Raw genomic sequence first — 17143 nt, 5'->3', positions numbered from 1 at the left:
CATTATTACCTGGTTGAACTGCTCTGCTCTGTGCCTGTGCGTGCAGCTGAACTTCTTGAACCTGAAGTTGTGGATGTTATTTATTCCTGGGGTTTGCCAGTTGTGGGACTTCCTGATTGACTGTTGTACTTCTTCCTCCCAAATCTTCTATTCTGTCATCTCTTTTAGATACCTGGTTTTCTTCCTTTCTAGTTCTATCCGGAGGCACAGCCGTTATGGCTAAATTCGCTGTTCCACAGGTTTCCCGTGAACTCCTTGAGTATCTTCTGGTTGAGGGGTCAATTGCCTGCCCTCTCCTCCTGTAGAAGGCTCTCTGGTTTTCATCAAATATCCTATTATCTGTTTTTCTCTAGACACTCTCCTTGTAACGGCAAAGTCTCCTACCGAGTGCCAGGAATTTCTGCTTGGGTGCGTCACGGTATTCTTTGATTTGCTGATTATAGGTTTCATGTTTGCTATGGATGTTGTCTTTCTTGATGATGGCCTTCCTTTTTCTGATTAGCAAATTCTAAGTGGGAAGCATTCAAGGAAATAATCATAGAAGCTACTAGATTTTTCATAACAACTAAGAAATTTTCATCAAATATTAGACCTAAATGGATGTAAGATGACACTCGTGGCAGAGAAGAAAAAGCATGGGATGCATATAAATTATCAAGTGATACAGAAGCCTATGATGGCCTATCTTCACCCTTATCTCTTTTATCTTCTGTAGTAGCCTTCTTTCCCAGGCTAATGGTACCTCATCTTCGTGTTTTGTGTTATGTCATTCTCTGGTTTTCCTTCCGTTCATCTTGGTAGCTGCTACAGAGGCACAGTAAATGGATGTGCAGATGGTGTCTAGTGTTGCTTTGTTGTTGTTGTTGAGATAATCTAGTATTATTTGCTTATTCAGGTGGTCTGTGAGTTGCCACAGGATTCTGCTGGGTGTCTGCTTCGGTATGGGTCCTTGTGGAATCTATTCCCTTGAATTCTGCTATGGCTTTTTTCTATTTTAGATATCACAACCTTGACTGTTTCCACTTTGGCTGCATTGGGTTGTTGTTCTTCCTTCAGTTCTGGTTCTTCTGAGTCTGTATTTACTGTTGTTGGTTTCTCACATCCTTCTTGATATTTTCCAAGATTGCAGGAGCTATCAAATTCTTCTTGACAATGGTCTGTCTCTGGTCTGCTATTTGCTGTTCAGTGACCTGAATGGTTGGGAGCCATTCCAACCACTTGGTGTGTAGTTTTGTCCTGTACATTGTCATGTCTGTCTCTACCTTCATTAGTATGCTTGCATGATGAATGTATACATTGAAGCTCCACCTCATGCATTGGCTTCTTTTTCCTTCCTGGGTGGTCACTAGCGTGGTTGTGCAGGAAACATTTCCAGATGGTTGGGCTAAGTGGTCTTGCCCTTCAGATGTGGTAGCCATAGGGCAGATAGAGCCACTTGTTCCACTGCCTAAGGCCTGAATGTGAGTGACTTTATCCTGCACCATAGATTTGCCATTTCTACTTCTCATCTTCATCCATCTATGGAGGTGGACCTGTTTTAGCTTCGATTTTTGCATCCAGTGGTGGATGGTAGTTATGGGAGCAACATCAGATCGTCCCACTCTCTGCCTCAGCAATCACTTCAACCTCGGGGAAGGTAGGTCTGATGAAGCAACTTTTGCAATTTAAAAAAATTTTTTTTCGCTCTCTTTGCAGTGTGATTCGAACCTGGGTCCATGATATTGGTAGTCCAGTGTCATAACCACTGGGCTAATCATGTTCCTATGATTATTGTTGTAGATAAATTCTTTATCACATGTTTGTTAGTTACATAAGTGCCATATAGCAAGACCATTCAAAATCATGAGTACTTTTTTCTGATAAAGCTTTTTATAGATTTTTCCCCTCCTTTAATTTTTAACTAGTTCCACTGGTTAAAATATCCTTACTAATTATTCTTACAACTAATTTTATCTTTTAGCTAATTTGTCTATTGCTCCAAGTGGCTTCCTTTTTAAAGGCTTCTTATACTTCTGGTTTCACTTATTCTGTTCTTTATTTGTATATCTAATATTCCACCTTCATTAAATTATTAATTAGAATACAATCTAAAGTTTTCTTGTCTCACCCAACTTTCATAACTTTTGTTTTTGTTCAATTAATTTTCACCATATTCTCTATAACCGATTTCTAATTCATTCAGAGATTCTTGAAGATCTTACGGGCTCCTTTTTAACAATAAAATATTATCCTCTAATAATAAAGATCCAATCTTTACATCTCATACAATAAAATTTGTCAGTAAATTATATTCATTTTTGTCTATGAAAATTACAAACTGGTGATAAGGTACAGCACTGTCTCACTCAAACCTTTTCATTAAATCATTTCCCAATGTTTCCTTCAGTCACTACTGCAGATTTACCATTTTTTTTTTAATACAAATCTTTTATGTTGTTGTTGTTATTTGGTTTTTAGGAGCATTAGCAACTAAGGCCATATTGCTCCGGATATATGCGGTGGTCATTCCCTGACATTTCCGCATCCTCTATTTGGTGGCTCACAGGTTCGAACCCTGGTCTAATCAAAAAACGTGTGCTACGCACTGCTGCTCCTGCCCACCTAGCTACGGAGGCACCACAAATCTTTTAATTCATCTAATAGATTCTTGATATTTCGATATATTTTTTGAAACTATTTTTCTAAAATTTACAAGGGCAAATTTCCATGTACTTTATATCACGCCTTTTCAAGATTCACAGATTCTTATAATGTTTCCATGATGTTTTTATAAAAATTCCAGATCATGCTTATTGTTCAACATTGAGACAGCAGAGTGCACTGGGATAAAGTGTAATACATTTTGACATGTCTACTGTTATCTCCACACAAACACAGTAAGCTGATTACTCATTTATGGAAGTCTCTCATTGATTATCTGATAATAATGAAGACATGTTTCATATCTTGTATATCAAAATGTCAGAGTGTGCTTAACAATGTGTATGTTCGATGTTGATTTAGAATGGGAAAAATTGCAAGTGAAACATTTAATCTTCTATTCAATGCATGCTAATTCACGTTGACTGCAGTTATGCACAACTTAATGCATTACTAGGTCTAGATGGATCACCAACCATGTTGCAACAACTTGCTACTAAGCTGCTATTTCCCGATAAAATTAATCCCCAAAATTTTTGCCACACCTTGTATATACACTGAGTGATCACTGAACTATGACCACCTACCTAATACTTCGTAGGTCTTCTTTTGCCCTCAGTACAGCAGCCATTTGACGTGGCATTGATTCAACAAGATGTCAGAAGCATTCGGGAGGTATGGCCAACCAAGCTGTGTGTAATGCGGCTAGATATGCAGGTATGGAGGCGATTGGTGTAGCCAGACACCTGATATGCCTTTCCATAGTGTCCCACAAGTGTTCTATGGGATTGATATCGGCAGAGTTCGGAGGCTAATCGATATGCTGGAAGTCAGAACTGTGTTCCTCAAACCATTCCTGCACATGAAGTGCCCAATGGTTCAGTGCATTGTCATCTTGGAAGACACCATCGCCATTCAGGAAAAAGTGTAATATAGTGGGGTGTACACAGTCAGCAAGCAGTTGATGATAGCAGAGACCAGTGATACGTTGTTCCACATGCACCAGAGGTCCAAGTTCCTGCCGGTGAAACATGCCCCACACCATACAACTGCCTCCACCAGCCTGCACTTTTGATACCATGCATGATGGATCAAGAGCCTCATGTTGTTGACGCCAAATCTGTACACAACCATCCACAGTGTGGAATAAATAATGTGACTCATCCGACCAGCACACCTCCTTCCAGTCTTCTAACATCCAACTTGCATGCTCTTTGCACCAGGCAAGTATTTTACGCCGATGAACCTTGGTTAGGAGAGGATGCTGTAGGGATTGTCTGCTGGTATAGTCCATATGTGCAATGCATGGTCATGACAGATATTGTTCCGGGTTAGCCCATGTTGTATTGGGTAGTCAACTCTTCAACAGTCAGTGCTGCACCTGTTCACCTGTATGAGTCATTGGACCTGGCACTCACCTCTAACATCAACCTTTTGCTGACCTTTGCAGTTTTGCCGTCGGATCATTGTTTGACCATTTTGACACCAGTCCTGATACACTTTAACAACGGCGGCTCTCAAACACCCCACCAGTTCATCCATTTGGGAAATCGAGGCACCAGCTCGTCGAGCTCTCACAATCTGTCCTTTATCAAAGTCCAATAAATCCTTCCTTTTACCCACACGATCGGAATTTTACTACCTACTGAACTACTGACACCTTATCTATGCTACGTAGGTAGCATAGATAAAGTAACTGTGCACTCTCGTACCTCATGTGATCAATGGATCGCATTCATAGGGGTGGTCATAATTCAGTGATCAATCAGTGTATATCAAAAAGAACAGATTTACAGCTTATTTCACATACTCTAAGCATAGTCACAATCAAATAAAATATAATTTAATTGTAGACTAGATTTTACAATGGAAAAGAAAGGGGGGGGGACAGCTTTCACAAATGAAGAGAAAATACCAAACATTTTTTTTTAATGATAAATAGCTGAAATAACTATTACCTTTTTGGGTGATGCCTGAACACCAGGTGAACCTGTGAGCCTTCTTTCTGAAGTTTTTTGAACCCCAGCAGGGTTTCTGATAGGAGATTCCTGCTGCAAAATAAATATTATAAAGGTAAATAAGTAATTTGAAATAACTTATTATAAAATAGTAACATTAATATAGTAATGTAAAGATGTTGTTAAAAACAATAATTTGAAACAATTTTTAAAATTTTGCAAATTTGATTAAGACTTTTTATATGGTGGTTTTTTCATTTTAATAACATTTTTAAAGTTTAAATGTAATATTTATGGGTTATATTTCACACTTCTGGTTTGTAATTAAAGAAAAGCATAAATAACACAAAATGAATATACTGTAAATGAAATATATATAATATAAAGGCTGCTCTGAAACATACCCACAAAATGTGTCAGTGAAAATTTGAACGTGGCTGCCAAAATAGCACAAGTTTTAACACTGCATGTTAGGTGGCAGGACTGCTGTAGTCTGTGAAACTGAAGGACCACCTGACATTCGTGTGCACATGAAATAGTAGAATTAGACTTCGTGAATGCAGAGAACACTGCACCCAGTGAGATACCCCAAAACATTTGAAAATCATTTACAGGAACATAATCGTCAAAGTGAAGTCTGTGAAACTGAAGGACCACCTGACATTCGTGTGCACATGAAATAGTAGTATTAGACTTCGTGAATGCAGAGAACACTGCACCCAGCTAGATACCCCAAAACATTTGAAAAACATTTACAGGAACATAATCGTCAAAGTGAAGTCTGTGAAACTGAAGGACCACCTGACATTCGTGTGCACATGAAATAGTAGTATTAGACTTCGTGAATGCAGAGAACACTGCACCCAGTGAGATACCCCAAAACATTTACAGGAACATAACCGTCAAAGTGAGATGAGTTAGGTGGTGGGTTAGACATGTCAGTTGTGGTGGTAATGGCTTAAAGGACATGCCAAGGTTAAGCCGTTCCTGCATTTGGCTGAAAATGAGAGAGAGAGAGAAGAACTGGATACCCAAATGCAAAAAACAGCCATACTTTTTCATCAAATTTGTCCAAAATTAGGTAACATAAGCCTAATCAACACTGGCAGAATTCATGTTAGCAATCATTGATAATGGAACACTGAGATTGAGACAGTTTAAATCAGCAGTAGAAGTAGGTCACCTGAGAGGTGACCGTCAAAAACAACAATTCTGCATTAACCATTAATTAGCAATTAAAAATTTTTTTCTACCTTTCTAAATATAAACAAACTTTTACTGCTATCATCACTGAAGTAATTTTTTATAGGTTTTGCAGAGTGAGAAGAGAACCTGTCAAGTGAGTGGCATGAAGTTTCAAATCACATTTGGTTATAGTTCCAATTACGGTTTTTACTTTCGTACAAGTTCAATAAACATCTTACCTAATTGTTTCTGAAAGAGTTAATGTTTTTTTCACATATAGTAAAGACGAGAACACAAAAATCCAATACTCGTTCAAGATGGCTGCTATTCCGCAGGAGCAACATAAGTAACTTAAACTTTCGAGTGCTGTGAAGTGCATCAAATATGAAATAAATTTTGAAAAAATTTGAAAATGGAAGAGAATAACTATATAAAATATATTTAAGGCTTTGAACAGGTCGAGTAAACTAGTCATTAATGGGATCCTTAGTTTGCTCAGCCAACACATATAAGAGGACATAAATTTGAATTGAGAAAGGATGGCTGGAGGATATATTTTGTGGAAATTAGCTTTCAGCCAGCAGGTAGGTGATTGTTTGAACAAACTTCTATTGAGTGTTGCTGCAAAAGTGGGAGGTTTGAATAAATTTCAGAAAGAATTAGAGAAATTATTAGAGATGATGCACGAATGAGGTGGGTAGGGTTTATTTATTTATTTATTTTTTTTTTTTGCTGATACTGTATAAACTTGGTCCCTAGCATTATTTGTTAGGCAGCAATTAATTTATATAACATATATAAATTAATTTTTTAAATGTATTTATACACAAAATAAGCAGAAATGCATGCACTTGAGCACATTTAAAATTTCAAGAACTTAATAGTCTTTTAAACTGAGGAAAATAAGGGTTTAATAGATTATGCAGGTTATTTTATATCTAATAATTTAAATAATTTTATTTCAATTTTCATCAAAATTAATTTTTTTTTGAAAATAAAAGGTGTAAAAAACAGATCATTTTTTAAAATATTTAATTTTGTACGAAAAAATAAAAAGTTACATAAAATACATATTGCAATACATTAACAAAGGATGAGGTATTGGTACTGTCAAAGAAGAATTAAAAAAAACCCCCAAAACTTTCTCCAAAATTTTAAAAGAAACTTGATTAGTCAGGTGGCTTACCACCGACAGGTTAACAGTTAGCAGCTGATGGGGTTCTCCATTACTCTGAAAAGAATAGAGGTTAAGTGCAATGGAATGATAACTGAAAGGGAGGATTTGTCACTCTTTTTAGGAATTCTACCTCCCTTCTGTGGGAAGACTATAGGAGGCACCAAGTGATGTTGTTGTTATTTGGTTTTCAGGAGTATTAGCAACTAAGGCCATATTGCTCCAGGAATATGCGGTGGTCATTCTCTGACCTTTCCGTATCCTCCGTATTTGGTGGGCACGGGCTTGAACCCCGGTCTAATCAAGAAGCGTGTGCTATGCACTGCTGCTCCTGCCCACCTGGCTACGGAGGCGCCGCACCAAGTGAAGTCTGTTTGGTATGGTAAGAGGATGTTGTTTGATACAATATTCAGAAGAAAAGTAGAATGCTAAACAAGTCAGCTTTATCTTTATGCGAGAATGCAATTCATCAGGATGTAACAGTGGTGGCAGCCAATAGATCTGGCATGGGAACCAGAAGATTTAACTAGCATTTGGACAATAAGCAAGTTTTCACTCTTATCTTGTTAAAAATCAAGTTTGGATTAATTAAGCAGCAGCCATTATCAATCCACTGCAGGATAGAAGCCTCCTCAAACAATTAACGTTGAGGGAAATGGACAAATCTGCCGTGCTGGTCCAGTGCAGGTCGCAGACGAACCATATTTAGCAGTCAGGGGCTTAAACCCTGGTCTACTTAAAGAGCATGTACTTCTGCACCCCCACTGACCACTTGACTACGGAGGATGTTGGGTTAATTAATAACTTCTTTACAATTGTTGCAAGTTTTATGATAAGCAGAAAAGGAACCTGGAGACACGGATACAAGCCAACTGCAATATATATATTATCGAGTATAGTTAATAAATTCGATAAGCTTGAAGTGCTTGTCAAGACATCAAAGGCAGATATTGTTGGGATATCAGAGACATGGTGTCACAGACATAAGCAGTGCAGAACTGGAATTTGGGGAGTACAATGTGTACAGAAAGGATAAACAGGACAGGAAGGGAGGAGGGGTTATGCTGTTAGTTAAGAAACACATAAAATCTAAGGAAGTGCATCCAATTGATGTGGGTGGACAATGCAATGTTGAGTCTGTTTGGTGTGACATAAGCACTGGGAAAGGAAAAATGAGAGTAGGCATGTGTTATAGGCCTAATGAATCTGATGAGTATAATGAGCAATTGTGCAGAGAAATAGAGTGGGCCAGTAAATTAGAGTGTCTTATAATGGGGGATTTTAATTTCCATGATATTTACTGGAATTTGTGGGTTGGTCACTCACACACTAGCAAGGCTTTTGTGGATTTATTGGATGATTGTTTTCTACACAGTTATTTCCTTATCCACCACCCAACCTAATTCTGCATCTCAATATACACAATACAGGCAGAAAACCGTTGATGCCATCCAATCTTCAACCTGTTTTTGTTTATTTATAATACGAATCTGACTCAAATACAATTCATAGTATTACAGCAGCATGTTCAGGAGACAACTAGAGGGAGTAATACTCTTGATCTGATTATCAGTAGTGATTCTTCATGCATCAAGAATCTACAGATAAAGGAACCACTAAGTGGCAGTGATCATAGTGTGCTAAAGTGGGATAATCAAGGATAATGGGAAGGGTTTTTGCTTTCGTAAAGGTGACTATGGTGGTCTGAGACAGTATTTAAATTCTATACGGTGGGACCAACTGATGATGTTACCAATAGCAAATTCAAAATGGGAAGCATTCAAAGAATTAATCTTGGAAGCTACTAGACTTTTCATACCAACAAAGAAATTGTTCAAGGTTTAGGCCTAAATGGATGTCAAATGAACTAATTAGATGTGTGACAGAGAAGAAAAATGCATGGGATACATTTAAATTAACATGTGACACAGAAGCCTATGATAGATATAAGCTGGTCTGTAACCAAATTAGAAAGGAGGTTAGGCAGGTGAAAGCGGATTACGAAAAATCTTTGGGAAATGATGCAAAGAAAAACAGCAAAGAGTTCTTTACTTAAGTAAGGTAGGAGATGAATCAGATTGGTCCACTTGACATCGATGGTTCAACTGTTGATGATCCTGCTCAGGTAGCTAACAAATTAAATGAATATTTTACATCTACATTCACACATGAGGAGTTATTCAGGGAGGGGAATGCCAGAGGTGTATTCAACTCTGGCAGTAAGCTAGATAATCTTGTAAAAACTGAGAGTAAAATGGAGGAGAAATTATTGAAGATAAACATAAGAAAGGCAACTTGGGTGGATGGAATCTATCTAGTTATATTAAAGGAAGTAAACAAACCCTTAACCATAATTATGAGAGCTTCCCTGGACTCATGGAAGGTACCCATGGACTGGAGATGTGCAAATGTGACCACAATCCACAAAGGAGGATCAAAGGGAGACAAAAGTAATTACAGACCTGTTAGTTCCAGGGAACTTCTGTTCCAGGGAAATTAATGGAGGCATTGGTTAAAGAAGCATTGCAGGATTATCTAGACATGACTTCAGTTATAGCTTGGACACAGCATGGTTTTAAGGGGAAGACTTGCCTGACCAATTTGATTGGATACTATGATGCAGTCACAAAAGAACTGGATGCAGGGAATAACTTTGATATTATATACTTGGATCTTAGAAAGGCTTTTGATACAGTTGCACATGGAAGACTGCTGCACAAATTGGAGCAGTGTGGCATTGGAGGCAAATTGCTGCTATGGATAAAGGGATGGTTGAGGGGGAGAAGACAGAGAGTGGTAATCAATGGACACTGCTCTTCGTGGACTAATGTTATTAGTGGAATCCCTCAGGGTTCAGTATTGGGTCCATTATTGTTTTCTGTATTTATAAATGATACTGATGATGGTATATCAAGCTTAATGTCCAAGTTTGCAGATGATACAAAGGTTGGCAGGGTTGTTAGGGACACTACTGACGCTATGCTGCTGCAACAGGATCTGGAAAGGTTGAGCAGATGGGCTGAGAGGTGGCAAATGAAGTTTAACATTGACAAATGTAAAGTACTACATATGGGAAGCAGTAATCCCACCCTAACGTATCAACTCTGTGATACTACACTGACAGTGGTAGAGAATGAAAAGGACCTGGGAGTAATTGTGCAGGCAGATATGAAGTTCTCTGAGCAGAGCAGACGGGCTGCAAGAGTAGCTCATGGTGTCTTGTCAATGATATACAGGAATTTTTCTAGCAGGGATAAGGAGGTGATTATTCCCTTGTATAAGGCACAAGGTTTGGTCAGGCCACACCTTGAGTACTGTATACAAGTCTGGAGGCCTCATTTCAAGAAGGATGTAGAGCTGCTTGAACGAGTACAGAGAAGGGCAACAAGATTAGTGAATGGAACAAAGGGTTGCTCTTATGAAGAAAGGCTTAAGTTTTGCAAATTACAGTGTCTGGAGACTAGGCACCGGCGAGGTGATCTGACAGAGGTGTATAAAGCTTTGAATGGTTTGAGCATGCTCAATGCCGATGGGATTATTCCTCTTGCTCAGAATAATCACCCAAGAGGGCATAAATTCAGATTGAGGAAAGACAGATGTAGGATAGATGTGTGGAAATTTGCTAAAACCAGCGGGTAGTTGGTTGGTGGAACAGACTTCCATTCCTTGTTATGGAAGTTGATAGCCTAAATAAATTTAAGGCTCAGCTGGACAGGTATTTCGAACGAATGGAAGGGTGAAATGGAAGTGGGTTTTTTTTTTTTTTTTGGCTGATGCTGCATAAGCTTGCTTTCTTGCATCATATGCCTCTACTAATGCAAATGCTAATGTATAAGGACAAAAATGTGCAAGGGATAATGATAATTTATAATATAATATATGAATAAATTAATTTATTGATATATTAGAAAGGGATATTGACAATTTAATAAATACAACCCAGTATTTGGGGTATAACTGGTGGTCAAATTTTTTTTTTTTTTTTTTTTTTGATAGTATGAACCAGAGCTATAATGCTCAATATAATGTTTTTTTTTTTTTTAAATCTAAAATGCTTTCACAGTTTCTAAATTGTTGTGCTACGTAAATATGTGATTACACTAATAATGGTTCTAATTTTGTCCTACAAACTCTTCCGTCACATTAAAAATTAAGGAAAGAAGTTACTCTGAACTTACTGGTCGTCCAGGTGGTGGTGCTTGTTGATTAAGTAGACCTTGCTGTTTTGCAAGAAAACTCTGATCATCATCTGCAGTCACTTCTGCTTCCCTTTGCATGGGCTGTGAAAATACAAAGAAGTTTATCTAACATATAATGCTATACATGCAATAAAAAGAATTTTAATATAAATACTCATATAAAAATTAATCTCAAAGATAAGGATGAAATATGATAAGAAAGGTCCGAACCTATAGTTATATAAAACAAGTCAGCTAATTTACACAGGATGTTACATTTCAGCTGCATTTGATTTTTTTCTTAAATTAAATTTTTTTTTCCCATTCTCTGTAATTAACACAAATGAAAAGTAAATATAGTTATCTCCTTATCAATTAATTACTTATTGCTATTTGTTATCTGGTTTTTTTTTTTTAGGAGCATTAGCAATTTTAGGAGCATTTTAGGAGCATATTGCTCTGGGGATATACAGTGGTCATTCCCTGACCTTTCCGCCTCCTCCGTATTTGGTGGTCATGGGCTTGAACCCTGGTCTAATCAAGAAGCGTGTGCTATGCACTGCTGCTCCCCTGGGTACGGAGGCGTCCAATTAATTACTAAGATTATCATCTTAGTAATAAATTCAAAACATGCACAGCCTGTCTTCAGCTAACAATACTGCATTAAACCTACATTTAATCTATGAATCTTCATTTTTACTTAGAAATTGCACGGGAAAAAGTAACAAGAATTGTCCAATTTCTATTTTGTCCAATTTTAGTGAAATTTGGTTTAGCTCAATAAACATTTCTAACAAGTCCAAATAAAAAATTTCATTAAAATATGTCCACTGATCAAAAAGCTGTTAGCAAATCTATATTCACATATGGACTTCAAGTTAGATAATATTTCTAAATGAAATAATGACAAAAATTTAAGGACCATATTTTGACAAAGAAATACCTATCTGGATAAGCCCAAAAAACAATCTCTATTTTTGGTTTTACCATAATTTATAAAATAGCATTAATACATTAAAGATATTCTCACAATTGATATTTAAAAAATTAATTGCGACTCCATAGTATTCGGTAAGGAGTGTTGGTATCATTCAAAACATCCATATCCTTTAAATGACAAAAAGACTAGCAAGCTTTTTTTGATTATCTCATTTCTCTAAATTTTGCAAATACATCACACTGTTAACTTTATGGTTACATATAATTAAATAAAGCTTTTGCTAATTTCTAACATAGCATTTTTTTATAACTTGACATGGCTGTAAAAATTATAACAGTTCATAATTAAATGCATGAATAACTTTAGGATAGCAGAAACACAAAGAGAAAAATGTTTACCACTAATACCACTAGCCAACACTATTTTTACGTCCAAAAACTTAAATGCTGTTTTTAACCAATTTTTATACATAGATTTCAAAAATCATCATGAGTTTCACATCACATCATAGTTATTAAATGGGGGGGGGGGGGAGTTACGTTTAACAAAATATGCAATTCTGCATAATCTAGCCAGTAATGTATGATGTACTGATTTATTTTAACAGATATCAGCAAATTCTCTTAATTTTAGCAATAGAATCTGGCCTCTGTTTCTATAAACATAACCAGACTCTACTTATGGTTCTTAAGTTCAAATTCTGATGCAACAATTTGAAGAGAGCACACTTAGCTTTTTTTTTTGTGAGGATTTTTGTAGGCTGTGCCAAGGTGTTCCAGTATTAACTGATCGTGACATGTTCTCAGGGTTGTAAATCCATCCTCCAAACATAAACAGCCCCTCGAGAGTAGGAGGGTGCAGCCTGCAACCCTTGCAGTAGCAGTAAAATAATTTCCAGCTCTACCTTCCGATTTGCAAATATTTTTCCTTTATGTTTTCACAAGAGTAGAACTAGTAAGTTGCCACGTCTGTGTACTGTGTAGTGATAAAAACTGAATTTGTGTTGTTTTTATATTGTAGAGTTCAAAACTGAATTTACTTTTTCAGAAATTTACTTTTTCACCAATGAATTAAAAAGAACACACATAGAAAGTGTATCAATCATCCAGACAATTTTTGTTGTGTTTGTGGACAGTTTACCCCAGAGAATAAAAGAAAATATATCTACGACATTAAAAAACTTTCATATTCTTTTTATTTCAGATGTAAAAATTAGTGATCAAGACAAACCTTGGGCAACTCACAAGTGTTGTATTACGACAAACCTTAGGATTGGTTATGGTTTGGCAAGAACCATCTGATTGCTACTTCTGTATGACAAATATATCTGGTATGTCTAAAAAAAAAAAAGCATACATGCTATATTATATCTAAAACCCTCTGCAATTCAGCCCATTCCACACAGTGATGACTGCCAGTACCAGTGCCCCAAAACTTGGGATAACAGTAGCAGGAAAGATAATAGTGATCAAGTTCAAGTTGAGGATTCCCTGGAAGCCCCCACCACTTCACAAGATGTCGACTATCAGCTAGTAAGCTCAGGTAGTGAGGTATATTTAATCAAATAAGGCGAGTTTAATGATTTGGTTCGAGACTTAAATTTGCCAAAAGAACAAGCTGAACTGTTAGGTTCTAGGTTACAGCAGTGGAATATACTCGAAGCAGGAACAGAGTTCAGTGTTTCGAAAAAGACATGAAAAGTTTTTGAAATTTTTTGCTATGGAGGACAGTATGTGTTTTTGCAGACATTATTGGACTTCTGAAGGAACTAGGTGTTGCACATAAGCCAGATAAATTGCATTTATTCACAGATGCCTCAAAATTAAGTTTAAAAGCAGGTTTTTCTTCATAATGGCAATGAATTTCCATCAGTTCCTGTGTTTCATTCAGTTGGACTTAAAGAAAGCCATGAAAGCATGTCTAAGGTTCTACATGCTATAAAATACCAGGATTATGGTTGGAACATATGCAGTGATCCGAAGGTTATTGGTTTGCAGGAGGGTTTCACAAAATATCGTTGTTTTTTGTGTTTGTGGGACAGCCACACAACAGAAGAACATTAGGTTGTTTAACATTGGGACACGTTCATACAGGACAACGTAATATAAAATATATTCCTTTAATACAATCAAACAAGGTTCTTCTTCCACCCCTGCACATCAAACTTGGATAGATAAAAAAAGGCAACAGATTTGCATACCTGAGAAGTGTGTTTCCATTTAACATTGAAGTAATTTAACATATCCCAAACTTAAAGAAGGAATTTTCATAGAACCCATATTAAGAAACTCCTGAAAGACAATGTGTTTGAAACCCAGTTAAAGGAGGTTGAATTGGCAGCTTGGCAATCATTTAAGGCAGTAGTACGTGGTTTTTTGGGTAGGAAAGAAGAAAACTATGAAACATTGGTGTCTAATTTACTCCAGTGCTACAAAAACATGGGCTGTCGAATGTCGTTTAAAATTCATTTTCTTCATTCCCATCTCAAATTTTCCTCTGAAAATCTGAAAGATGTGAGAGATGAACAAGGGGAGCGATTTCATCAAGATATTTCCACTATGGAAAAGCAGTACCAAGGTCACTGGGATCCTGTAATGATGGGGATTACTGCTGGTTCCTAGTGGGGGAGAGTAAGCAGGAATACAAGAGAAAATCCATTAGTAGCAAACATTTTTAAGACAATTACAGGTATGCTGATTATATACAGGGTGTCCGGGATAGAGGTATTGAAAAATAACAGCTTATAATGCAAGAACCACTCATTATATTTTCTCAAACGAAAGCACAGTCGATAGGAAATCTCTCCAAGATTTGTTTCGTCACATTTTGCCACATTTGGGGTACAGATAATCCTCACCAAGTGATCGAAAATGAAAGGGACACACCAAAAGTCAATGTCTGATTAGTAGTGCACAAAAATGGCTTCATCGGTCCATTTTTTCCTCATAGATATGACTATTAAAGACTGTGTACTAGAGAAAAGTTTGGGACTTGGACGATTTGAAACAGCGTATCATTGTAGCAGTTGCTCTAATAATGCCTCAGATGCTGGAAAACAATTGGCAAGAGCTCGAGTATCGTTTTGACATCTGTCAAGCTACAAAAGGTGCCCATATTGAACTTTACTAACCTTCATAAAAAATTGGTGAGTTACTCTGTATAATAACAAAAAAATTATTTTAATACACCTTAGAGATGCTGAGATATGTGTGTATTTTTGGATACCTCTAGCCCAGACACCCTGTATTATTGAAATATAACTACTTCGCTATGATTTATGATATTTTTTCCAAAGTTAAATTAGTTATAGAGAACGTATAATATTTTTTTACGCTTGTATTACAAACTTGAATTATATGTATATATACACCTTTATTTTAACATTAAACATTGGTACATCTTTTGATGAAGACTTGATAGACTTTTTATGGTGATTTTCGGAATCAGCATGTTTATTTCCTCCAGAATCACAAATTACCATTGCGGTATTACAAAAAATATTTTTTGTTTTCAACATTTTCTTTCCCCATGTATTTTTATTAATATCAATAAATATATAATCCTTTTGTAACACTTTCGAAATACAAATAATATTCTAATTAAACTTGATTGCCAAAATTTCAGATATGTTAGCAATAGCATCTTATATAAAATTTTTCAAATCCCTAAGCTGCATATCGTACGTTCATAAAGTATGTTTGACAAAACGCCATAGGAAAGAAGCTAGTAAGTTAATATTCAGACTAAGGAGGCAGGAAAAATGAATCTTATCTACCAATCCAATTGTCAAGTATCGTAGCCTCCACCCAGAAATTGGCATATCTCTTATCCAGTCAAGTGGGGGAAGGATGTATTTTTCTAAAAACAGAAATCATTATGTTGTGCATAGTGAGAAATAATAAATTGTATACCATGAGTGTTAAGATAAAGCAAATCAGTGTGTTTAATCTAATAAGAAAACTAGACCTCCAACTTTAGAAGCTGGAGGTCTAATTTAAATCTTCTATACAAATTTCTTTTTATGGGAAAGAAATAAAAAGATGAGGTCAATAACAAGCTTTGTGACAGCAGAATGAGTTTTTTGTAATTTGCTCTTTTTGTGTCTTACCAATTTTTTTAAAAACTGTATGCAACAGTCCAGGAAACACATTTGGAAAATTAGCGACTTATCACACTTGCTTTTCAAAACTTCCAGTCTACATAAAAAAAAAAAGTGCCATTTTGACCAATAAGAAGATTCATAGCCTGAGTTTTTCTGCAGCACTTTCACTTCACTTCTTTCACTAACCACAGTATTTCCAAAGTTGAAAGAAAGAAACTTAAACAGATTATAGACTTCCGTGCAAGCCCTGCTTTAAAATCATTAATGCAAAACCAGCATGTAGTAAACTTTTGGCACTTAACTTTCGTGACATTTTGCAGACATCCTATAGAGAAGCAGTTCTTAAAGTATATTAACCCACGTTTATATCACTTAGTGAATTGCTATCGATATTATCATTTTATAGTTGTCCAAACATTATAGTGCTAGTACATAAATAGTAAGAATTAAAAATTTACATTACATCAAAATCATTTTAAAAAATCAAACTTTTTTTATATATTTTTAAAAATACCTTGATGAGAGGCTGACCATGCACTTAAGGCATGTTTCTGAGTCAATTCCATTGTCATTTCTGCACACAACAACTCACACAGTCTGTTTCCTGGAACATCCAGTGCTTCAGAATACATGTATATCGTATTTCAAATTTATTTCATAAGACAAAATGATGATAAAAGAAAACTTCATAAAGCGATATGTACAGATTATAAAAGGAAAGATCAAATGCCCAAGAAATTGTATTGCATAAACACCACTAAATTAAAAGTGAAAGAAGCCATAAATTAGCAAGGGTGCATTGTGAAAGTAATTATAATATGAGCTCCCAAACATCTGATTTATGAACTTTTGATTTTACAAACAAAGATTTTTGACACCAGACACTACTTACATACTCATTATCTTCACCTTACAAACTTTTCCATGACTCAATGAAGCATAACTTCATAGAGTCATGGAAAAGTA

At 36.1% G+C, this 17143-nt stretch overlaps 1 protein-coding gene across 3 annotated transcripts in view; it reads right to left on the bottom strand.

Annotated features, from left to right (window-relative positions):
- Positions 1 to 17143, bottom strand: part of Dlic (dynein light intermediate chain) — a 240292-nt gene that overhangs the window by 71320 nt on the left and 151829 nt on the right. For all 3 annotated transcript variants that reach the window (XM_090381830.1, XM_090381831.1, XM_090381832.1), the window contains 2 exons: positions 11136 to 11237; positions 4599 to 4691 (listed from right to left, as the gene is read on the bottom strand). In XM_090381830.1, coding sequence (XP_090237956.1) covers positions 4599 to 4691; positions 11136 to 11237 — 195 coding nt within the window. The remainder of the gene's footprint in view (positions 1 to 4598; positions 4692 to 11135; positions 11238 to 17143) is intronic.

Source organism: Mastigoproctus giganteus, chromosome 9 (assembly GCF_048544385.1).
Source record: "Mastigoproctus giganteus isolate SK-2022 chromosome 9, ASM4854438v1, whole genome shotgun sequence".
Lineage (NCBI taxonomy): Eukaryota > Metazoa > Arthropoda > Arachnida > Uropygi > Thelyphonidae > Mastigoproctus > Mastigoproctus giganteus.
The sequence above is the reverse complement of the archived record's forward strand: the minus strand, read 5'-3'. Positions and strand labels throughout refer to the sequence as shown.